Genomic DNA, 22,570 nt, shown 5'->3' on the forward strand with positions numbered 1-22,570 from the left:
TTAAACGAAAAGTCATTCAAACAATCAAGGGTTCTAATCATCAACGTTTCAAGATATAAAACCTTCCGAGTCTTCTAACTCCCGAATTACGAAAAGTAAACAACCACAACACAGCCTCCTGTACTGTCGATCAGCGATAAGCTGATCGCCGTTTTTTCTTCTTCTCTCGTCTCAAGACGGGGCATCTGCCGACTGCCGCCGCCACCGGGGGTAAGGTCTTTTGTTTCTGTCGCTGGAGGTCTTTCACATGGAGATGAGCTACTTGTCTTAAAGAGGCCTTCTGTTGTGGCCAGGCTCTAGATATCTCACTCACACCACAAAACCCCCATTAAGGCTGAGAGGCCCATGTCACACTGCGTCTGTAGCTTGTGTATCATTAAGATCAAATAATCCTTTATTTGTCCCGAAGTGGGGAAATTGCCGAAATTGCACTAGCTTAGCTTGCGCAGCTTGAAAGTCATAGGCTACAATACATTAGCGTAGTTCGCGTAGCTTGTAGATCAGGCTTGTACATTAGCGTAGCTAGCGTTTTTCAGAATCAGAATCAGCTTTATTCTCCAAGTTACTATGGTAGGAACTTGCATACGGTAAACAGGTAGCGTAGTTTGGTTCCCGTGTGCATTATCTCAGTTAGCGTAAAATAGTAAATTCCCACTGAATGATTAGCGTAAGAAAATTGTATAATCAGAAATTAGTCTCCTCCACCCTCCCCCAGCCTCCTCCCCCCCTCACCTCCTGACGATGATGAAAGGAAGTCTTCCCAGATGGATCTAAAGAAGGAAGGATGAAAGGGAGGAAAGAGAAGGAGAACTACGTCATATCTTACAGGTTGGTTGAGGAGTTTATCTGATTTATGATTTGATTATATCTATCAGTGTGGAGGTTGCAGGTTTCGTTTGACCGTATTCTAACTCAACACGAGACATGTCAGACCCGGTACTGTCACACCCGGTACTGTCAGACCCGGTACTGTCACACCCGGTACTGTCACACCCGTAAAGAGAATCATGTCCAGTCTGACAGAAGAGCTGTACGTGCTGAAGAGATGTGTGAGCAGGTGGGCCAGTCAGCACGGGAGGATGAGCAGAAGTAACACAGAGAGAGAGAGACAGAGAGAGAGAGAGAGAGAGAGACAGGGGTAGTGTGGGAGAAGGGGTGGTTGGCGTGGCGACATGCAGAGACGTAGTTGAGGCTGTGAGACGAGGAGGCGCCAGATGGCACAGATGGAGAGGTGGGCGGCACGCTGGGGGGTGCTGCCACGGCGATGGTTGGTGTGTGGGGGGACACTAGGGGTATGGGGGTGTGTGAAGGTTAAGGGGTGAGGAGAGGGAGACCCTCTGGGAAGGGTGGTGGATCACCTCTGGAGGAAGAATCCTCACCCCCCCCCCCCCCCCCCCCCCCCCCCCCTCTCTCTCTCTCTCTCTCTCTCTCTCTCCCTCCCTCTCTCCCATGACCCCCTGCTAACACAACAGTGGACCTCAGGTGTTCCAGGAGACACGAGCAACACTTTAATAACAACCCTCACAGCTGGATGCACTGTGTGTGTGTGTGCGTGTAGGTGTGTGTGTGTAGGTGGGTTGGTGGGGTGTGAGTCGTGCGTGTTTGACTGACTGGTAGAACTGTAGAGGCAGGGCTCCAGTAGAACAGTAGAGGCAGGACAGGGTACTATAGGCAGGGCTTGAGTAGAACAGTAGAGGCAGGACAGGGTACTAGAGGCAGGGCTCCAATATAACAGTAGAGGCAGGACAGGGTACTAGAGGCAGGGCTCCAGTAGAGGCAGGACAGGGTACTGGAGGCAGGGCTCCAGTAGAGGCAGGACACAGTGTTCTGCAGATCCCTGAGGTGTTTCCAGGAACAGTCTGTTTACATCAGCCCCTGACAACAACCTCAACATGCAGCACACTGTTATGGAGGGGAAAGATGAGAGAGGAGAGAAGAGGAATCTCCCCTCCCCTCCCCTCCCCTCCCCTCCCCTCCCCTCCCCTCCCCTCCCCTCCCCTCCCCTCCCCTCCCCTCCCCTCCCCTCCCCTCCCCTCCCCTCCCCTCCCCTCCCCTCCTCTGTATTGGTCACAGGTCTTCTTGCGTCCATGGCGATCAGATTCCACAGGCGTTTCCCAGTAAGACTCAGACTCCTATTGTTCCGGAAGGTTCCATAAGGTCAGCCGTCACCTGAATCCGTGACAACCAAAAAGAGGGCAGTGTTGCTATGCATAATGCCCTGACAACCATCACAGAGAGACAGCGCTGTATTGCCATGTAGTCGTCAAAGCAACGCCATCCCAACTCATGTCCAACATAAACTGTTCAATAAGGGATGAACATGTTCTGGTATTACAGTCTGCCTCTGATCCAGGGACTGTTCTGGATCTCCTATGGGAGGGGAGGGGGGAGAGAGATAGAGGGAGAGAAAGAGAGTGAGGGAGAGAGTGAGAGAGAGCAGGAGAGTGAGGGAGATAGAGAGAGCGAAGGAGAGTGATGGAGAAGGAGAGTGAGGAGAGAGAGAGAGAAGGAGAGTGAGGGAGAAAGAGAGAGAAGGAGAGTGAGGGAGAGTGAGAGAAGGAGAGTGAGGAGAGAGAGAGAGAAGGAGAGTGAGGGAGAGTGAGAGAGAGAAGGAGAGTGAGGTAGAGTGAGAGAGAGAAGGAGAGTGAGGGAGAGAGAGAGAGAAGGAGAGTGAGGGAGAGAGAGAGAGAAGGAGAGAGAGGGAGAAAGAGAGAAGGAGAGTGAGGGAGAGTGAGAGAAGGAGAGTGAGGAGGGAGAGAGAGAGAGAAGGAGAGTGAGGTGGGAGAAGGAGAGTGAGGGAGAGTGTGAGAGAAAGAGAATGTGGGAGAGAGAGAGAAGGAGAGTGAGGGAGAGAGAGAGAGAGTGAGGGAGAGAGATGCAGGGATAGAAAAGGACGGAGGTTATTTAGAACTGATGTGCACTAAAAGCTTGATGCTGCCAGTCCCTGGAACACAGTGTGCCTGACAGACTGAGATGAAGCCATGTTAGGTCAGGAGGTTCTCTGAAGGAGAGGGGGGAGGAGAGGGGGGAGAAGAGGGGGGAGGAGAGGGGAGGAGAGGAGAGGGGGGAGAAGAGGGGGGAGGAGAGGGGAGGAGAGGAGAGGGGGGAGAAGAGGGGGGAGGAGAGGGGGGAGGAGAGGGGAGGAGAGGAGAGGGGGGAGAAGAGGGGGGAGGAGAGGGGAGGAGAGGAGAGGGGGGAGAAGAGGGGGGAGGAGAGGGGAGGAGAGGAGAGAGGGGAGAAGAGAGGGGAGGAGAGGAGGGGAGGCGAGGAGGAGATGAGAGGGGGGAGGAGAGGAGAGGAGGGGAGGAGAGAGGGGAGGAGAGGAGAGGAGGAGAGGAGGGGAGGGGAGGAGAGGAGGGGAGGAGAGGGGGGAGGAGAGGAGGGGAGGGGAGGAGAGGACAGGAGGGGAGGAGAGGGGGGAGGAGAGGGAGAAAGGGGAAATACTCTTCTATAGCTCAGCAGCTAGACTATTATACCTCTCCTCCCCTCCTGAAGTTCAGTGTGTGTGTGTGTGTGTGTGTGTTCTGATACTGTTGACGGGGTGAGAGAGATGGAGGGAGATGGGGAAAGAGAGAGAGGCTCAGTGTGCCTGGCAAGTAAGGAAGAGGTTTGGTAACTAAGGAACAAGTTTGGTAACTAAGGAACAAGTTTGGTAACTAAGGAGCGGTGCTATTGGGAATCTCAGCGAGATTACCCAGAAGGCTTTGGGGTTCATCGAGAGTGCAGGGCTCAAATCTTGTTCGGGGGTGGGGGGGTGTAAAGATGTCTATCTACCTCCCTGTCCTCTCTCCCTCTCTCTCCTTCTCTCTCTCCCTCCCTGTCCTCCCTCTTTCTCTCTCTCTCTACCTCCCTGTCCTCTCTCCCTCTCTCTCTTTCTCCTTTCTCACTTATCTGCCATTTCAGGAGTTTTCTCTACTTTCTTACATAACCACTGTTCTGACCAGGCCTGCTGGTACTGCCTGGCTGACTAGATGCTTGCGTGCATCTGTGTGAAGGTCTTCTATGGTGTGTGTGTGTGTGTGTGTGTGTGTAGCAGCAGGGATGGTGGGTGGTTCACACCATTCATGCCTACGCATCAGATCAAATGCGCCTCTCGCCATGGCAGCCTCACTGCTTAATCAACTCAGCCAGGAACTGAGTCTTGGCTGGAGACACGCACACACACGCACACACACACGCACGCACACACCAGCACACACACACACACACAGAAACACGCAGACAGACAGACACACACACACCCACACACACAGAGACTGTGCCATTGATGATATAACTGTATCAAGCTGTTGATTCATTCAGACAGTGAGTCCATTCAGACATGTCTCAGTGATGAACAGCCCTGTTCCCTGACCCAGAGAACACAGGAGAGGGGGGGGGAGAGGGAGACACAGATTAAATGTATCTCCTCATGACCTTAGCTTAACTGTTTCTCTCTCACACACACACACACACACACACACTCACACACACACTCATGCTGCAGTGGGTGTTGTTCAGCCGTACCATCCACCTCTCTGATGTGGTCATCCCCCTTTCACACACCCCCCCCCCTCGTCTGTCTGCTGCTGTGTGTGTGTGTATGTGTGTAACATGCATACATGTGTGTGTGTGTATGTGTGTAACATGCATACATGTGTGTGTGTGTATGTGTGTAACATGCATACATGTGTGTGGTGGTGTTGACACCTCTGTTGTTTCTTCACAGAGATGACAGACAGACAGGACAGACAGACAGGACAGACAGACAGGACAGACAGAGATGACAGACAGACAGGACAGACAGGACAGACAGACAGACAGACAGACAGACAGACAGGACAGACAGACAGACAGACAGACAGACAGACAGACAGACAGGACAGACAGACAGACAGACAGACAGACAGGACAGACAGACAGACAGACAGGACAGACAGACAGACAGACAGACAGACAGACAGACAGACAGACAGGACAGACAGACAAACAGGTCAGAGTTTGATGTTCTCTGCTTCTCTTTCATCTGACCACCTGTGTGTGTGTGTGTGTGTGTACCTTCTCTCTGATCTTACACACTTCAAGAATGAGGTACGACAGACTTTGATCTCTCAGAAGGCTTCCTCTAACCTTTTCCTAAATCACATGCGGTCTGGTAATCCTTCCTGGTTTGCTGATTAGAAACTGTAAACATTGCAGGGATTGGCTGCAGGTGATGGGACTACTTCACCTGGCCTTTCTCGCTCATCTCTGCATCAGAGCCGGCTGGGGGCCTACTGTCTGCTGCTCAGACAATGAGGCCGTGTGTGTGTGTGTGTGTGTGTGTGAGAGATTTGATGCCTGGTCTGAGAGAGACAGGACTCTGGTGATGATGGAATCTCTTACAGCATGCTGTGACACGAACACATAGTTCCCAGCTGCTGTGTGTGTGTGTGTCAGCTAGGTGTTGATTATGAGGTCTTCATTCTGTTTCCAGCCTCTAGGCTGCTGAGGTCATACACAGACACACACAGACACTCGCATGCACAGACACACACACACAGACACACACATGCATACACAGACACACACGTAACCTCTTTCTGCAGAAGGAAGATCTACTGTAGCAGCTAATGAGAAACACAGACAGCGGTCCTGTCCGGTGTGTGTGTGGTGTTGGGAGAGACCTCCAGGCTGGTATGAATGTGCTGACTCACATGGAGAAGCTTCATCATTCAAACACAACAATCTGTCAAGGGTGGTATCAATATGGCTGCTCCTGTTTTATAGACCCTGCATGTTCCTGCGTTCTAAAGCTTGGTCTGACATCACTCTCGTAGACCCTGGGGTAACACAGCGCGGGACACAGAGGTGTGTGTGCGGGGGGGGGTGGGGGGGGGGGGGGGGTGGTAGTCTTGACGACCTAGACAGAGATTAGTGGAGGGAGGAGGGAGACTGTTATTATCGGGGGAGAGCAGAGCTAGTCTAGACAGGTTCAGACTGGCTTCACACCTTCTCTCCCTCTCCCTCTTCTCCCTCCTCCTCTCCTCCCTCCCCCTCTCCACTCCATCTCTTTAGAAGACCTGCTCAAGCAGGATTCAAAACAGCTGAAGACACACACTCTCACAGACACACACACACAGCTGACTTCATCCCTGAGGAACTCTGCCAGCGTGATTACAGTCAGAGGCAGGTTACTGGAACAGGCAGGAACCAGGAGACAGAGATTCCTCCCTCCTTTTCACTCTTTCCCCTCCCCCATCTTCTTCCTTCTCTACTCTCTCTATCTCACAGACACCCTCCTCCTAGGTGGATGAAAGGTAGGTTTTCCTCAGGAAAGTGTGTTTGATGAGAACAGGGGGTTGTTCCATCAACGTAGATTAAGGAAAAGCCAGACTTATTTTGAAAAGTCTTGCTTACTTCAGCGACAGTTCTGTTCCATTAAAAAGGCTTATTCTAGTTCTAGCTAAGTAACCAAGGTAACTTATACTTCTGAACTAGCTTGTTCCGTGTCAGGCTAAAAGTCAAGCTAAATTAAGATGTGTTGCTAATCATTTCAAACAGGCAGAAACAGAATGTCAAAGGAGAGTTCCGTCGAGTGAATTTCAGCCCGCAAAGCATTTTTGTACGCAAAGCATGGGGCCGCAAAGGCCCCAGGTTGTGCAGTAGCTGCCCTTAAAATTTTTCCGCCCCTGCCCTTCAAACAGCCAGTGTGCCACTGTCCAAGCCCCTGCTGGACCTGTGGAGGCAGACTATGTTAATTGGAAATCTTTCCAAATTTAGGTTATGGGGAAGCTGTCCATACACTGTCAGTCAGAATAGTAATAATTGGTTTATTTCCCTTTTATTTTAAAAGGTCAGCATTTATCCTATCAGTTAAGAAATGTGGCAGTTTACCTAAGCGAGGCTTTTTCGTGTAAACGTGGCTTTCGTTAGCAACGTTGATGGAACACCCCCCTGGTTTCATAAATGCATCCAGTCGCGACGGCTCATGGTCTGTTTTGTGTGATTACAGCACCACTGTGTGGTCAACAATGGGCACTGCAGCTGTGAGAAAAACTTTGTATAACCTGCCCCCTAGTGGCATTATAACATACAGAAGAATTATAATTCTGATGATCAAAATCAAACATCTAAACAAAACCTTCCCTTCCAATTTTATTGAATAATTTCCTGAAAGTTTTTTTAATTTTTAAAACCAGACATCATTTCACATCATATTCAAAACATAGGAGAAATAATCATGACAAAGGCCAGCAATGATTGAATAAACTAATACTTATGTTTCTTGAACATGAAAATGTCTCCAGGTGTTTCTCAGCCTCAGTGAGTCGTCTGTGTTGCGCTCCAAGTCCTTCCTCAGGGAGGAGTGTACAGTACGGGGAAGTTAGAGCGGTTGGTTCATGAGGAGAGGGCTTAGACTTCCTGCTGTGGTTTGTCAACCAATAGTAACTCCCTAAAGTTCCTTTCTGGTTTGCTCCCATTGGTCCTGTCAGGGTCAAAGGTCCTCGTGTCCCTCTGGGTGATTGGCTGTCTCACTTGCTGGCTCCTCCTCTCCCTCTTCAACTTTTGAGGTAGAAAAGTAAAGAATACTTTTAGTCCACATACATACTGCCTCCTATAACCCTACTGCACAATTCAGGTAACAAGTAACAAATAGTACGAGCTCTTGATCCACAGTCAAATGCTCTCCCACTGAGCTATACCCATCAACTAAGGCAGCCAAACACGTACCATGGCAACCTGGCTATGCTAGTCGGTGTAGATAGCTAGCTATCTACAGTATATAGAGTATGTATACAGAGTATACAGAATATGCGGTAGCTAGCTAACAGAGAATGAGGTAGCAAGCTGTGGGAGTCAGATGGCTGAGTGGTTAGGGAAGCGGGCCAGTAATCAGAAGGTTGCTAGTTCGATTCCCGGCTATGCCAACCAAATGACGTTGTGTCCTTGGGCAAGGCACTTCACCCTACTTGCCTCGGGGGGAATGTCCCTGTACTTAGTCGCTCTGGATAAGAGCGTCTGCTAAATTACGCTCTTAAGCTAACAGAATGGGGTCGCTAGCTACCGGGTTGTGGTGTTTTGACGCAGGCTCCTTCCTGTTCCTGGAAGCCCTCTGGGCAGTGGCAGGAGTAGCTCCCCCTGGTGTTCACACACCGCCGCTCCTCCGGACACACGGCCTCCAGCTGGGAACACTCGTCCATGTCTGTTTAGTTAGAGGACAGAGGATAGTCTCACCTGTACAGGTGTATTTAGGTAGAGGATAGTCTCACCTGTACATGTGTATTTGGGTAGAGGATAGTCTCACCTGTACATGTGTATTTAGGTAGAGGATAGTCTCACCTGTACAGGTGTCTTTAGGTAGAGGATAGTCTCACCTGTACAGGTGTCTTTAGGTAGAGGATAGTCTCACCTGTACAGGTGTCTTTAGGTAGAGGATAGTCTCACCTGTACAGGTGCCTTCTGTGTCTTGGTACCCGCTGGCACAAGCCTTGCACTTATCAGGACCCTCTCCTGTACACCCGGAGCATACCTGGTCACAGGCTGACACACACACACACACACACACGGTCAAAAGAACAGCAGTGGTATTAAACTGTTGATGTAAATGCAGCAGTTTACACACACTCATGCCTAGGAGTAACACTGTGAGCAGGCCAGTGTTTAACAGTAGCCAGTAGAGGCAGCTCCAGTAGAGGCAGCTCCAGTAGAGGCAGCTCCAGTAGAGGCAGCTCCAGTAGAGGCAGCTCCAGTAGAGGCAGCTCCAGTCTCACCTCTGCAGGAGTACGATCCGTCTGAGTTCAGGCAGTGCTGCTCTTCCTGGCAGGGGGCGGAGTCTGTAGAACACTCGTCCACATCTGAGGGTCACATGATGTCACAACAGGAACTCAGACCACGAACGCCCAACCAATCAGTGAAGAGTCGAAAGCTGCCGTCATTGGCTGGCTCACCAATGCAGGCGCCCTGGTCGTCCTCCTCCCAGCCTGCCTTGCACTCGTCACAGTCGTCGTTGGTCGGGCCGGAGCAGGTCTTACAGGAACCATGACAACCTGGTAGGGAATGCATCATCTTCATCACCACCATCATCATCTTCATCACCACCATCATCATGAAACTCAACCATGTTGAATGTCAAGAAGACCACATCTAAACCAGAACTATGTTCCAACCCTACCTGTACACAGAGAGAAAGTGTCGTTGCGAAGCTCTTCGAAGAACCCGTCCACGCAGCCCAGACAGAACTCTCCCTGGTAACCGTGGTTACAGCTGCACTTGCCCTTGCCCCCTCGGGTCCCGTCACCATCACACGCCCCGTTGCCATGGCAAGGCCTCTCAGAACCACCAACGCACGCTGACGACACAGGAAGCAACAGACATGAGGGCCAGAGAGGAGGGGGGGGGTGGAGAGAGATAGAGGGGGGAGATGCAGAGGGAGGGGGGAGGCAGAGGGAGAAGGCAGAGGGAGGGGGGAGGCAGAGGGAGGGGCACCAGTGTAGTTTGAGGTCTCGATGGTTTGTTTACCGTTGCAGTCTGGACCAAACGTTCCTTTTGGGCAGCAGACTGTGATGGTGTCAACGCAGAACCACTTAAACAGGTCAGGATGCTTGGCTTTCCTGTGTCCAGCGAGAAGAGATCACACACACCTTAGCTGTGAAAAAGCTATGTGCTGGATTGAATAATAGGTGGATGGATGGGTGGATGGATGGAGGAAAGAGTGAAAACTTCACCTCTTGAACCACCAGGTCTCAAAGTGTTCCTCGTGCTGCTCTACCATGTGGTTGCATTCAAAGCTGCTGCTGTCACACACAGACTCCAGGATCTCCACCAGGCGGATCTCACTAGGGAGGGAGGGGGGGAGGGAAAATAATTAAAAGGGGAGAGAGATCAAAGTCTAAAAGGTGGGTTCTTTGTGACATTTGCACAAGGTCATCATGACACCAAACAGCAGCACATGCGATTCTTGACTTCACTGAATGACCCTTAACCCTTGTGTTCTCTTCGGGTCATTCTGACCCATCAGTCATTGTGACCCACCGTCGTATTGCGACAACTTTACCACATACAAAAACAAAGTGAAGCATTTTCTTTTAACCGTTGGGCTGTCTCAGACCCCCCACATTGCAAAGGTTAAAATAAAATAATTTGTATTTGTTTTTGTATTGGGTAAACACAACGATGGTTCGTTATGAACCTTTGGGTCATGTGACCCGAAGGCAGCACGAGGGTTAAGATGGGCATGCCATCACTGGTCGGTGTGTAGGCATGTGCTGAATACCAAACGGTTAGATTAGGATGCGAATGTGTGGAAAGGGGAGTGTTTAGGAGCCGAACCGGACCGGTTGAGAGCGTCTCACCTGGTCTCATATTTAGACAACTTCCTCTCCTCCCAGGCCGTGTTACCTCCGCCGAAGTTCTGCTTCGCTGTCCGCTCAAACCCCTGGTCAAACGGGCGGGCAGGAAACCGTGACACATTTACCGTTACACCATACGTGTTGTTACGAGGTTATTATATCGAATGCAGTTAAGGTAGTATAATGTTGCACGAAGCACAGCATTGCAGGTTCTCATTCCAAAAGCGTCACTCTGGTAGTGACCTACGGAAATACATACCTTGTTGAAGTTCTCGGTTATCTGTTTACAGGTTGAACAGAGGCTTTTTACATCTTTAGCTACAGTGCATTGTGACAGTAAAATAAAAGTTATGCAAGAAAATAGCCGCCCTTTCGAACCGGTGAAAAGCATGTTGGCCATTCTCAGCTTGCTAGCTAACAGTAACACTGCTGCAACCGAAGTATCATATCAAGAATAACGCCAGATGTAGCCACCAACAGCGACCCGACTCACTATCCTGTCTTTACTTTAACTACACAACTGTTGGTGTAAAATTCAGTTAGAATTATCATTCTGAGTCCACATTGACAATGCAAAGCAGACGAGTATGTTCATATTTACATGCCGGTTATTTTTACTACCAAAAAAAAAGATTTAGATTTCCGCGTCAGCTTCCTATTACAATTGTGGCCTATTACCATTCGCTATCATGACCCATCAATTAGATTAACGACCAATAGTATCCCGCCACGTGCGGGACAAACGTCTTTCTTTCCCCACGTGTAAAAATGAGAGAGCGTAACGAAATAGAGTTTTTCCCCCGAAAAGAAATTAACGTATGAATGCATGTACACTTTTGGAACTGTACCCTTATCAAATAACCTTATTTATTTAAATTTTCAAATTGCCTATATGTCACTGCTTTTAGTTCCGCAATAACCGGAAGTTGTTGGGATTCTGACAGGTTCTGTCATGGCTGAAAAGAGGCATGTTTCTGGCATTCCTTTGCTGTTATTGTTCATTTCTACCATATTCCTGCATTTATTTATTTGCCCATTCACAAAAGTCGAAGAGAGTTTCAACTTACAAGCAGTCCATGATATCCTTTATCACAGATTCGATTTTGAAAAGGTAAGGATATGAAATCTCGCTGTAAACAAAGCTAACTTGCTAGGCCGTTTAGGTCTGGCACAGAGGCAATGAATGACACCAACACCCAACTGCCAGTCGACCTAAACTCCTAAACTCTAAGCGATGTTTCTTTTTCTGCTTCTCAGTATGACCACCATGAGTTTCCCGGAGTGGTTCCGAGAACTTTTCTCGGACCGCTGTTTCTGTCAGCGCTCTGCTCGCCGTTGATTTACGTCCTCTCTCTGCTCGATGCACCGAAGTTCACCACACAATTCATAGGTAGAGTTCACATCTGTTACCTACGACGGCTAGTCAGTCGATGTGCCAGTCTTAGTCCTATTATTATCTGATTATTATGACAGGACAAAATGTACACGTTGGAGTGATCCTGGAATGGTGATATCTATCAACAATTCTGAAGTAGCTGTTATCTACCGTACTACAGGCCCAGATATCAGTCGATAATACACATGAAGCCCGTTCTGTATGTCAACTCTGAGGTTATTGTTGCTAAATATTGAAGATATTGGCGCATTTGTAGTATCCTGTTTTCTACATTTACTATTCATACCTTTCTTTGAATAAAAGTGTATGCTAAATGAATAACATGTTAAATGTAAACATTTGTGTTTCCCAGTCCGGGGGTGTTTGGGGTTGTGTGTGGTGGGGGCGCTATGGCGACTGCAGCGGGAGGTGAGGAAGCAGTTTGGTTCCACGGTGGCGGGTCTGTTCTGCCTGATCTGCTGCTCCCAGTTCCACCTCATGTTCTACAGCAGCAGAACGCTCCCCAACGTGTTCGCTCTGCCTCTAGGTAAGACACACAACACACAGCATTAACATGACTCGCTCTGCCCATACGTAAGACACACAACACACGGCATTAACATGACGAACATATCGCATAGGACTATTTTTTTGCATGGAGACGTAAGTCAAAAGACCTCAGACCTGAATCATTCACTGACTCAACCAGAATCTGGAGAAAGCAGCTTTCTCTCGTACAGATCCAGCGATTGATTCATTGCGTTTGATTGATAAATTGACAGAGTGATTAATGGGTGGGATCAGTCAAGTAAAGCTGGTCTTCCTCTTCTGAACAGTGCTGCTGGCGTTTTCCTGCTGGATGAGTCAGCGTCTGGGCTGGTTCATCGGCCTGTCTGCCGTGGTCATCATCGTGTTCCGCTCTGAGCTCTGCCTCCTCCTGGGGCTCATGCTGATGATGTCACTGCTGAGCAGGAAGCTGAGCTTGGTGCAGCTGTTCTGCCTCGCCGTTCCTGCTGGCCTGCTGTCGCTGGGTGGGCGTTGCCTAGAGACACACCGTGATGACACGTTACTACACAGCTGTTGTTGCGTCATACTGCTTTAGAGTTTCACCCAGTTCACCTTTCACAATTGATACAGTGGACCCACATATAGATACACTTACTGTGTACACCCAGGAAGAGCTATGACTCATGACTAATGTTGTGCTCTCTGTGTTTATATATATATATGTGTGTGTGTGTGTGTGGTGTATCCCAGCGGTGAGCGTGGCTGTAGACTCGTTCTTCTGGAGGAGGCTGCTGTGGCCTGAAGGTCAGGTGCTCTGGTACAACACCGTCCTCAACAAGAGCTCCAACTGGGGAATATCCTTCATGTACCTTCCACACACACCAGGTCACACACACACCTGGACACACACCTCGTCACACACACCTGGACACAACACACATGATCAACCCTACCCCCCCGTCCTGTGTGACCCTTGACCCTCTTCCCCAGTAAACCTCTCCCTTCCTGTGGTACTTCTACTCTGCGGTGCCCCGGGCGCTGGGCAGCTCTGTGCTGCTGCTGCCCCTGGGGCTGCAGGACAGGCGGGCGGGACTGCTGGCTCTGCCCGCACTGGGCTTCCTGTTGCTCTACTCCCTGCTGCCCCACAAGGAGCTGCGCTTCATCATCTACAGCTTCCCCCTGCTCAACATTCTGGGTGCCAGGGGGGGCTCCTACATGTGGGTGCTGCTGCCACCGGGCTGGACGAGTGTGTGTGTGTGTGTGTGTCGGGAGGTGTGTGTGTGTGTGTGGGGGGGGGTGTAGGTGTGTGTGTGTGTGGGCGGGAGGGGTGTAGGTGGGTGTGTGTGTGGGGGGGGGAGGGGTGTAGGTGGGTGTGTGTGTGTGGGGAGGGTGTAGGTGGGTGTGTGTGTGGGGCGGGGGGAGGGGTGTAGGTGGGTGTGTGTGTGTGTGGTGGGGGTGTAGGTGGGTGTGTGTGTGGGGCGGGGGGAGGGGTGTAGGTGGGTGTGTGTGTGTGTGGGGGGGGAGGGGTGTAGGTGTGTGTGGGGGGGGTGTAGGTGGGTGTGTGTGTGGGGCGGGGGGAGGGGTGTAGGTGGGTGTGTGTGTGGGGGGGGTGTAGGTGGGTGTGTGTGTGGGGCGGGGGGAGGGGTGTAGGTGGGTGTGTGTGTGTGTGGGGGGGGTGTAGGTGGGTGTGTGGGGCGGGGGGAGGGGTGTAGGTGTGTGTGTGTGTGGGGGGGGAGGGGTGTAGGTGGGTGTGTGTGTGTGGGGGGGGGGGAGGGGTGTAGGTGGGTGTGTGCGTGGGGTGGGGGGTGTAGGTGGGTGTGTCCGTGTATGGCTGTAGGGGTTTGGGTGTGTGTGGAAGGCATGTTGCTCTGAGAGAAACATTGTGTTGTTATGTCTAAATATGCTGTAGATCAGGAGCTGACAGGTTCAAATCCCCCCGTGTAATGTGCTGAATTAAGACATGCTCGTTGTTCATCCCTCTGCAGCTTGAACAACTACCACAAGTCATGGGTGTTCAAGCTGGGCTCTGGCGTGGTGGTGGGCCACCTGCTGGTCAACGTGCTGTACTCTGGCGTGTCCCTGTACGCCTCGCGCCACAACTACCCCGGAGGCCACGCCCTGCAGGAGATGCACGCCATGCTGCCCGCTGACACAGGTGGGAGCGAGGCTCAGGGGTTAGAGCATTACATGCTTGACTTTAGATCATGAGGTTGCAGGTTCAAATCCTTCCTGCGTGTGTTGTTTTCTAGGAAATGTCTGTCAGATTAATACATTGTTATTGTTATTATGGTAGACGTGCAATACTTCACCTAGAGATAGTCTGTAGAAACACGGTACAGTGCAAATACATACTAGAGATATAGACACTGAATACATGATTAGACACAACATGCATACCAATGCACAAACAAGGTTTATTCCTGTTCATAACTATTACAGCTGTTGTAGGTATCATGGTCTACTTCCTACCCCCCCCTCCCCCCCCCCCCCCACTGTCTAGATGTTGTGGTCCATGTTGATTCCTACGCAGCTGAGACCGGAATCTCACGCTTCCTGGAACAGAACCCCAACTGGAGGTAAGCGTGTTCTAGAATGGAACCTGAGCCTGGTGTTCTAAAGCTATTGTCTGTCGCATTCAACTCATTCCGAATGTTACTTCCTATTTTCCTCTGAGGTATGACAAGAGAGAGGACTTAATGCCGGGTCACCCTGACGTGAGGTCGTACACCCATCTGCTGATGGAGGTGAACAGCACTAAGATGGCCCAGCTCAGAGACACTCACAGAGCGGTGTCCTACACCCAGGGCTACAGCAGAACACAGCTCTCGCTCCTCCAGTTCCCTCCTGTCAGCATAGTGCTGGAGAACAAAGTCGTCTTAATGGAGAGGATACAGAACCCTGGGAGAACCGGATGATGTGTCCGTGAGGATTGTGGGTTTGTGGTTCTTTTTGGGGGGTATTTGTAGTTTTTTGTATGGTGACCAAAAGCGTAGCTGACCTAGTTGTAGGAGTCATGCATGGGTGTGGATCTTCAAGGTGGTCTCACCTGTTTTCTCTCTCTCCCCCTGTCAGTAAAACACAAGGAACTAGTCTTACAGGTTCACATGTGGTCTCTGTTCTCACCCTGTCAGCCATGTGCAAACCAGGACCAAATCTGTGTTTCACGTTCTCCAGCTCGACGTCTGCAAGCAGCGCACACTGCTACACACCTGCAACCCAGGTGGGATCGTCTTTATGTTGATAGATGTCAAGAACATCATAATTAAAGGCAGAGTTTCATGATGGCATGTTTCATGTATTGATTTCATACAGGGGGGCTTTGAAGGATTTAACCACAGCTGTACCTGTCCTCTGAAGGCGTCTCAAGCACAAAACAGGAACCGTGTGCTGGTAGTGGGGTTTAACCACACGAAGCCTTCCTGTAGAACTGACCGACACTGTTCTGTTGGTCTGAAACAGACACCTGCCCTCCCCCCCTCTCTCTCACACACACACACCCCCTCCCCCCCTCTCTCTCACACACACCCTCCCCCCCTCTCTCTCACACACACACACCCTCCCCCCTTCTCTCTCACACACACCCTCCCCCCTTCTCTCTCACACACACCCTCCCCCCTCTCACACACACACACACACACCCTCCCCCCCTCTCTCACACACACACCCTCCCCCCCTCTCACACACACACCCTCCCCCCCTCTCTCACACACACACCCTCCCCCCCTCTCACACACACACACACCCTCCCCCCCTCTCACACACACACACCCTCTCACACACACACACACACCCTCCCCCCCTCTCACACACACACCCTCTTCTCCCACCTTCCCTTCTAGCATACAGCACTTTTTTAAAGACAAAATTAACAAATATACTTTAGGAAAACCTTTATTTACAAATGACCACCAGATTTGCCTGGCTCCATTCACAATGCTTACACATGTATCAAATTAAGCTCAGAATCATTATTTATAAAAATGTACAGTACAATATTTCAACTTGACAAAACCCATAATTTAATCCCTTGGTAATAAACTTAAAATTGTGCTTCAGAGACAACTTGTATATTTCAAACAAAACTGCTTGTTGCGAAAATACAGCAATATCTTACATAATCTTTTAAGAGAAAATTCAGCAAGTAAAAAAAACAATAAAAACCAACAAAACTATTTCTATATTGACAGTACCATGAGCCACATGTTCACGAGAGAATTAAATAACAATAAACTTAAAACATTATCTTTCAATCACAGCATTTGTATTTTGCGCCATGTTTTCACTTAGAAAACACCACAGAATTCCATTTCTATTTTAAGCCATTGTGTAATCAGAAGGACTTATGACATGATTTGCGCATCGTAAAAAATATTTACAGCATTTTGACCTGAAGTAGTTTGTATAAGGCACAAGGAGAGAGACGCACAAACGTAGACATAAAAAAAAAAAATGTACAGCAACAAATATCAACAAACCCTACAGCTAAACAACCCCTCCCTCCCTGAAGAACTGAGTCTGACGAGTAGCTCAGCGTTTGGACAGTAGTACACACAAATGCAGTTCAGATAAAAACAAAAGTTCAAATCCTTGTTTGTGTCGGATGAACCCAGCAGTGTTTACATTTTGTTCTCTTTTGTGTAACAAAAAGAAAGAAAAAGGGCCGCATTCAACAGTTTTCTGTCATTTGGTCCTTGACATTTTTAAGTAACGGCTCTTTATCAGTACTGAAAATAAATCAAAGGGAGGTTGACCTTGAGAAAGAGGAGGCCCTCCATGTTGTCTAGCAACGGCCTGGGCTGGTTCAGGGCACAGTTCACGGTGGCAGTGCTGAACAGGGTCTCTGCCGGGACGATGCTGGGCGGGCAGCCCACATAGCGCACGGCCACTTTGGCAAGATCCGGCCACTGGAACTTTTTAAGGTTCCAGTAGTCGAGGGGGTCACAGCTTTGATCCAGTATGTCCTCTTCCAGATACTCCAGGACGGCCAGCTCCGAGGACTTGGGCCTCTCCTCTTGCTTAATCTTGTGCCTGATGTCTTTCATGAGAGACCAGAGGTTGTCCTTGTTTGAAGGGGAGCTGTCGGGCGAAGTACGGCTTTCGCCGCAGCCGTTGGACAACGTCTTGGTTCCGGTCGAGGTAGAAAGGGACACCTCAAGCTCTCTGATTAGCTCTTGTTTGCATTGCTCCGCCTCTTCCTCCGTGAACAAGGAAGTCTTGTAGCGGGGATCCAGCATGGTGGCCCAGGTGTATCGTGGGTCTTGTAATGTCGAGGACATCCTGCTGACCATGGAGTCCTTCAAGGACTTCAGCATGTTGTCGATGCCCATCGTCTCGTCGAAAAGCATGTCTATCTTCCTGTTGAGGATGTGGATCAGTGGTATGACTTGTCCAAGCGTGGCCGTACGGCTGCACATCTCACTGCAGGCCACATCAAAGGGTTTCAAAGCGTTGCAGACGGACTGCATTACCTCCCACTGGTCGCAGCTGATCATTTCCCTGAAATTGCACTCGATCGACATCTCGTCGATGACCTTCTTCTGCTCCACTAGGCGCTCCAGCATGAGGAAGGAGGTCCTCCACTTGGACGGCACGTCCTGGACCAGCTGGTTCTCCGGGAGCTGGTAGACCTGCTGCAGCTGGGACAGCTTCTCCTTGGCTTTGGCCGAGCGCTGCACGCGCTCGCAGATCTTCCGCGCGATGCTCAGCAGGTTCTGAACCATCCTCTGGCTCTTTATGGCTTCGTTCACGATGAGGTCCACGGTGTGGCCGAAACACTGCAGGGTCTCATGCTCCGCGTCCTCCAGGACGATGCGGACGGCGGCGTCGTCAGTCACCGTGAATCCTTTCTTGAGCCCCGAGGAGGTGACCCAGGTGTCCCAGAGGTACTCCAGCTGCTTCTGGATCCTCAGGGAGTCTCGGTCGCCGTCGATGAGCGAGACGCTGAGGAGAGCGGAGCAGTGGAAGTCCTGAGCCTGGGGACGGACGCTGGACTCGTAACACGCCCAGTGGGCCGTGAGAGTCAGGTACTCCCTGGTCTGGCTGCTGACCCAGACGCTGGTCGTGAAATGGACGACGCTGCCCTCCGCCTCCTTCAGGTGAGTGAGAACGACCTCCTTCACCCTCTCGTACATGTCGGGTATGGCAGTGCTGGTGAAGAAGGAGGAGGACGGCAGGGAATACTGAGGCTGGAGGTATTCCAGTAGCCGGTTCAGGCCGACGTTCTCCACCAGGGCTGATGGTTGAAGATCCAGTGCAAGCATTTCTGCAACGAGTGTGGTGATTTTTTTGGCAACCGGGTGGAACTCGTCGAACTTCTCGCCGTTTTCCTCATACGCGGGCGTGGCATCCATGAGCTCTTGTTTGACGTGAAATTCAGCAGACAGCGCATCACCTGAGTTATTTTTGTTGCTTTCAAGAACATGTTCGTGAAATCTCTGCATGTGCCTGAAGAGGCAGCTGGTGCCGAGGTTTGTCGTTTTCTTCCCTCGGCTAATTGTGCGGCTACAGTGCAAACAAACCACCTTGGTGGGATCGGAAGGGGATATGGAGAAATGGTTCCACAGTTTTGACGTCTTTTTACTGAACACTGGCAGAGCCAGTGTCTTTTTTTCCCCGGCTGAGTTTCTTTCGGTCTCTTTGGGTGAGACCGCATGGGGGCCGGCAGAGGCGTACGGATGAGAGGACGGCTCCTCTGGGGTTTTTTGGTTTTTGAGGACGTCGGGGTGACGCCTCATTAGATGCCTCATCAGGCAGCTGGTCCCGAAGTCTCCGCGTTTCCCCCTGCTGATGACGCAGGGGCAGTACCGGCACAAGGCCTTGAGCTGGTCCACCGGAGACACTATGAAGTGGTGCCACACTTCCGACTTGACACGCTTCATGATCTTTTTGTTTTGCTGGAAAACCGAACTTTGGTCCGGATTGAGGCTGGAGCCTTCGGAGAGGTCGAATGGCGATGAGGGGAGAAGGGATTCGTCCCCTTGGAGTCCTTGAAAGGACAGGTTGAGGGAAGACTCCTGCCCTGATAGGTTGAGAACATCCTCCGACTCCTCTTTCACTTCCATGTTGTCGTCAGCGTGACGGGGCACTTCGTCTGATATGGTGTCCGGCGAGGATGGGGGGAGGGGCGACTCTTTTTTAATCTCCACGGGGTCCTGTGTCTGCGTGCGGGACAGAAGCGTGGGCGGGTAGGTGTAGGGCGGAGGGATATTGGAGCCCTGTCCGTTTTCCTCGATGACAATGTCCTTGTGGGCCCTCCACATGTGTCGGATCAAGCAGCTGGTCCCCAAGTCCTTCCCGTTCTTTCCACGGCTGAACTCGTTCATGCAGTGGATGCACACTGCTTTGGAGCTGTCTGCTGGGGACAGGTAGAAGTGTTTCCAAACGGCCGACCTCCGCCGAGAGCTGGAGCTTTTGGCTGCTGATGGCTGGAAGGCTTCGATCGCCACGTCCATCGCCTCATCGCCGTGGCTATCGGTGTGTGGCAACGGTGAGGCCGCGGCCGAGACGTTTTTGGCGCACTGTTCTAGTTTTGGTTCGAGTTTTGGTAACGCGTCTTTGGACGATGTATCTGAGCCCTCCGCAGAGGAGGTGGAGGGCGACGCGCGGCTCTGAGCAGGGGTCGAGTTAGCTGCCGGGAGATCTCCGTTTTTTGGTGAGTTTGAGGGAGGTAATAGAGAGGTGGCGAGGGGATTGGTCAGGTGGTTGGAGGAGGAGATGGAGTCGCCGTCCTGCAAAAGCACAGTGGGGTGAGCCCTTCTCACGTGTCTCATCAGACAGCTGGTGCTCAGGTCTTTCTCGTTTTTCCCTCGGCTGAACTCTTTCATACAGTACATACAGATTGCTTTGGTGCTGTCGCGTGGGGAGATACAAAAATGGTTCCAGGCGGGAGATTTTTTTCTGGGGTTGGCTGGGCTCCTCATGGATGAGAGGAGGCTCTGGGTAACCGCGTCCATAGCAACATCGTACAGGGTACTCGTGTACCCACTCATCAGATTACTGTAATCGTCGGTGTCTCTTGCTGCAAAGGGACCCGCCGAGCTGTCGAAAGATAAGCCTTCGTCGTCTCGGACGACATCCTCCCCTGTTCCGTTTTGACCCCCCTCCCCCTCCTGTTCGTCTGGATCTTCTTCCTTTATCTCCATCGCCGTTTTCAGGATGTGTGGGGAAGCGGCAGTGTCTGTCGCCGTGTCTGACACAGATACCTGCGGATCAACCTGAGAGGGTTCCTCGTCCGAAGGCCCCGCCTGAGAGGGGGGCCCAGGTGGCGAGGGGGGCCCAGGTGGCGAGGGGGGCCCAGGTGGCGAGGGGGGCCCAGGTGGCGAGGGGGGCCCAGGTGGCGAGGGGGGACCTGTCTGTGCAACAGGGAGTCCAGGGGGTGGTGCTTTGACCTCTGCAGGGTCCCGAGGGGTCAAGCTGTAGGATTTAAACACGTAGCCTTCCTGGCCTTCGATTTTCAGACAGGTTCCTGTAGCTTCTCTTCTCCTGCTCTCCACGCTGCCCTCTGGCTCTGGGCTCGCTTCCATGTCCTCCCCGTCGTGGGAGACGCCATCTTGGCCGTCCATCTTGGCAGACCGGGGGGTTCAGCAGGGTCGGGTGGAGGGGGACGGGGAGAACGTATGGTTTGGCTATCAAAGGCAGTTTGTCAGTGTTTTATGGGTCATGGGTGTTGCTCAGGCAAGTTCGGCCATCAGTGTTTTTATGTGTAGATCAGATGGTGCGTGCATGGCCTCCATTTAATGATGCCCTGCTGGATCCAACTTCTTGGATCTGGAGAGAGAAGGGAGGGGCAGAAAGAGAGAGAGAGAGAGAAAGAGAGAGAGTGAAGGGGGAGGGGCAGAGAGAAGGGGTTCACAGTGAAAAGAGAACTTCTGAAAACTGACTGAAATTTGGCATTTTGTATTTTTAAGTCCAAGTCAAAATTATACTTGTGTTTAGTTCATTCATAAAAACATAAAACATTCACAGCATGTCTGCTTGTTATTCAGTTCAATTAGGCTGGGATAAATGGACAAACATACCACACCGAATAGCCAAAACCACTGCGACGCATTACTAGGCTACTAGCAATGTTAGTTTGAGTGTTTTCATACAAAAATACACGAGGTGAAGGAAATTTAGACAAGATTTATATCAACCAACCATTTATACCATCTTTTGTATAAAATAAAGACTTTTCCCGTAGAATAATTTATTGTAAAAATAATCCCAATAACGACTAGCTACGTTTTATAATATGACTGGGCGACATACACTGGAACTTTAAAAGGGGTCTTAATAATCAAAATAGACTTCGATTATAGTAGTCCAACTACCACGGTAACATAAACACTTATGATTGATATTGAGGGTGAATGAGGATATCTTATTGATTCGTGTAGTAGACAGGTCTACAATTACCAAAAAAGCTGACTAGTAACTAAGGTCTTTCTCTGCGTTAATACCACCGACATAGCTTTGAACTTTTCCGGGTTTGACTAGCTAGCTTTCGACAGGACAGCAAGTGGCTAGTCCACTAGCTAGCAAGCTACAACTACCTTAAATGACTACGGGTTATAAGGTTATACTGATTGGATAAGAAACAATACCGGATAATATATGGTCGGGCTGTACAAATTCTACTGTAACCTTTCATATATTTTATAATATCAGTGGCTAGTTTCTTTCATAAAAATAGTATTGCTTGGTAGGGGCGGCAGTGACATTAGAAAGACTCCTAGCCTTTAGCTAACCCCTGACCTAGCTACGCTACTACTACTAGCGGTCTACACACAACAACAAACACGCACGTAGTTAGCTAGCTAGCTTAGCTTGCTAATCTCCTGTCAAGTGTCACATGGGAACCTAAAAACAGATAACTGGGGAAGGCACAAACTTCACAAACCGATCCTACTCAATACTGGGACGAGGTAGAGGTGTTTTTGGCAACACACGCGTAGTGATAGTGACTGGACACGGTCAACTAGGCCACACGTACAGGACATGGCTTAGCTAACGTTAGCCAACCTGGCAGAACCCGACTCTGCCCTGGCCGGAGAACACAAGAACCACACGGAGAACCGAATCAGTCCAGCACTCACGACGACGTTGTCTCAACCAGAACCATCCGAAATCGTATTAGAGCTACATAGCATACGTACCATTTGGTCGTGGCGTGTAATCCAAAAGGTTTCGGTTACTAAACAGTTAAATATGACACATTTGATTGATCCGGAGGAGGACCAGTTCGTTGCTTTGTCTCCCGAGCAGCAGAGCTGAAGCAGCTCCACACAGCGTTGGACGGAAGGAACACGCTTTCGTGATGTCACTCGGTTTACGAGCTACAATATGGCGACAGTGTCATAAAAACAAAACAAAACACTCGTGGTTAAAAGACGATTCC

General features: G+C 50.5%; 3 protein-coding genes across 4 annotated transcripts; 1 reads left to right on the top strand and 2 right to left on the bottom strand.

Moving 5' to 3' along the window:
- Positions 1 to 7,111: 7,111 nt before the first annotated feature.
- Positions 7,112 to 10,918, bottom strand: creld2 (cysteine-rich with EGF-like domains 2). 2 transcript variants are annotated; one of them, XM_067254506.1, is made up of 10 exons: positions 10,570 to 10,918; positions 10,314 to 10,396; positions 9,687 to 9,797; positions 9,481 to 9,572; positions 9,134 to 9,310; positions 8,910 to 9,008; positions 8,733 to 8,816; positions 8,407 to 8,502; positions 8,027 to 8,164; positions 7,112 to 7,524 (listed from the first exon to the last, which is right to left on the bottom strand). In XM_067254506.1, the coding sequence occupies exons 1-10, from the start codon at positions 10,708 to 10,710 to the stop codon at positions 7,457 to 7,459; spliced, it is 1,089 nt and encodes a 362-aa protein (XP_067110607.1). In that variant the 5' UTR covers positions 10,711 to 10,918; the 3' UTR covers positions 7,112 to 7,456. The 2 variants fall into 2 exon arrangements, with proteins under 2 accessions (XP_067110607.1, XP_067110608.1); XM_067254507.1 differs by having other exon boundaries at positions 7,112 to 7,510; positions 8,007 to 8,164.
- Positions 10,919 to 11,261: 343 nt separating this feature from the next.
- On the top strand, positions 11,262 to 15,476 carry alg12 (ALG12 alpha-1,6-mannosyltransferase). Its single transcript, XM_067254535.1, has 9 exons — positions 11,262 to 11,421; positions 11,568 to 11,700; positions 12,059 to 12,232; positions 12,522 to 12,716; positions 12,943 to 13,048; positions 13,188 to 13,409; positions 14,178 to 14,347; positions 14,693 to 14,768; positions 14,867 to 15,476. Exons 1-9 carry the CDS (start codon positions 11,263 to 11,265, stop codon positions 15,105 to 15,107), a joined length of 1,476 nt encoding a protein of 491 aa, XP_067110636.1. The 5' UTR covers position 11,262; the 3' UTR covers positions 15,108 to 15,476.
- A 591-nt stretch (positions 15,477 to 16,067) lies between these two features.
- zbed4 (zinc finger, BED-type containing 4) lies at positions 16,068 to 22,545 on the bottom strand. The gene is made up of 2 exons (XM_067254844.1): positions 22,329 to 22,545; positions 16,068 to 20,958 (listed from the first exon to the last, which is right to left on the bottom strand). The coding sequence occupies exon 2, from the start codon at positions 20,751 to 20,753 to the stop codon at positions 16,911 to 16,913; it is 3,843 nt and encodes a 1,280-aa protein (XP_067110945.1). The 5' UTR covers positions 20,754 to 20,958; positions 22,329 to 22,545; the 3' UTR covers positions 16,068 to 16,910.
- Between the last annotated feature and the right edge of the window lie 25 nt (positions 22,546 to 22,570).

Source organism: Osmerus mordax, chromosome 17 (assembly GCF_038355195.1).
Source record: "Osmerus mordax isolate fOsmMor3 chromosome 17, fOsmMor3.pri, whole genome shotgun sequence".
Lineage (NCBI taxonomy): Eukaryota > Metazoa > Chordata > Actinopteri > Osmeriformes > Osmeridae > Osmerus > Osmerus mordax.

Excerpts from the sequence above, each read along its gene's own strand:
- creld2 (XM_067254506.1), bottom strand. The coding sequence starts at position 10,710 with ATGGCCAACATGCTTTTCACCGGTTCGAAAGGGCGGCTATTTTCTTGC. Across the intron at positions 9,311-9,480 it reads GTTTGGTCCAGACTGCAACG|CGTGCGTTGGTGGTTCTGAG; the intron begins GTAAACAAACCA and ends CTGTGTCGTCAG. Across the intron at positions 8,165-8,406 it reads CACAGAAGGCACCTGTACAG|ACATGGACGAGTGTTCCCAG; the intron begins GTGAGACTATCC and ends CTAACTAAACAG.
- alg12 (XM_067254535.1), top strand. The coding sequence starts at position 11,263 with ATGGCTGAAAAGAGGCATGTTTCTGGCATTCCTTTGCTGTTATTGTTC. Across the intron at positions 12,717-12,942 it reads TGCTGGCCTGCTGTCGCTGG|CGGTGAGCGTGGCTGTAGAC; the intron begins GTGGGCGTTGCC and ends GGTGTATCCCAG. Across the intron at positions 13,049-13,187 it reads AAGAGCTCCAACTGGGGAAT|CTCTCCCTTCCTGTGGTACT; the intron begins ATCCTTCATGTA and ends TCCCCAGTAAAC.
- zbed4 (XM_067254844.1), bottom strand. The coding sequence starts at position 20,753 with ATGGACGGCCAAGATGGCGTCTCCCACGACGGGGAGGACATGGAAGCG.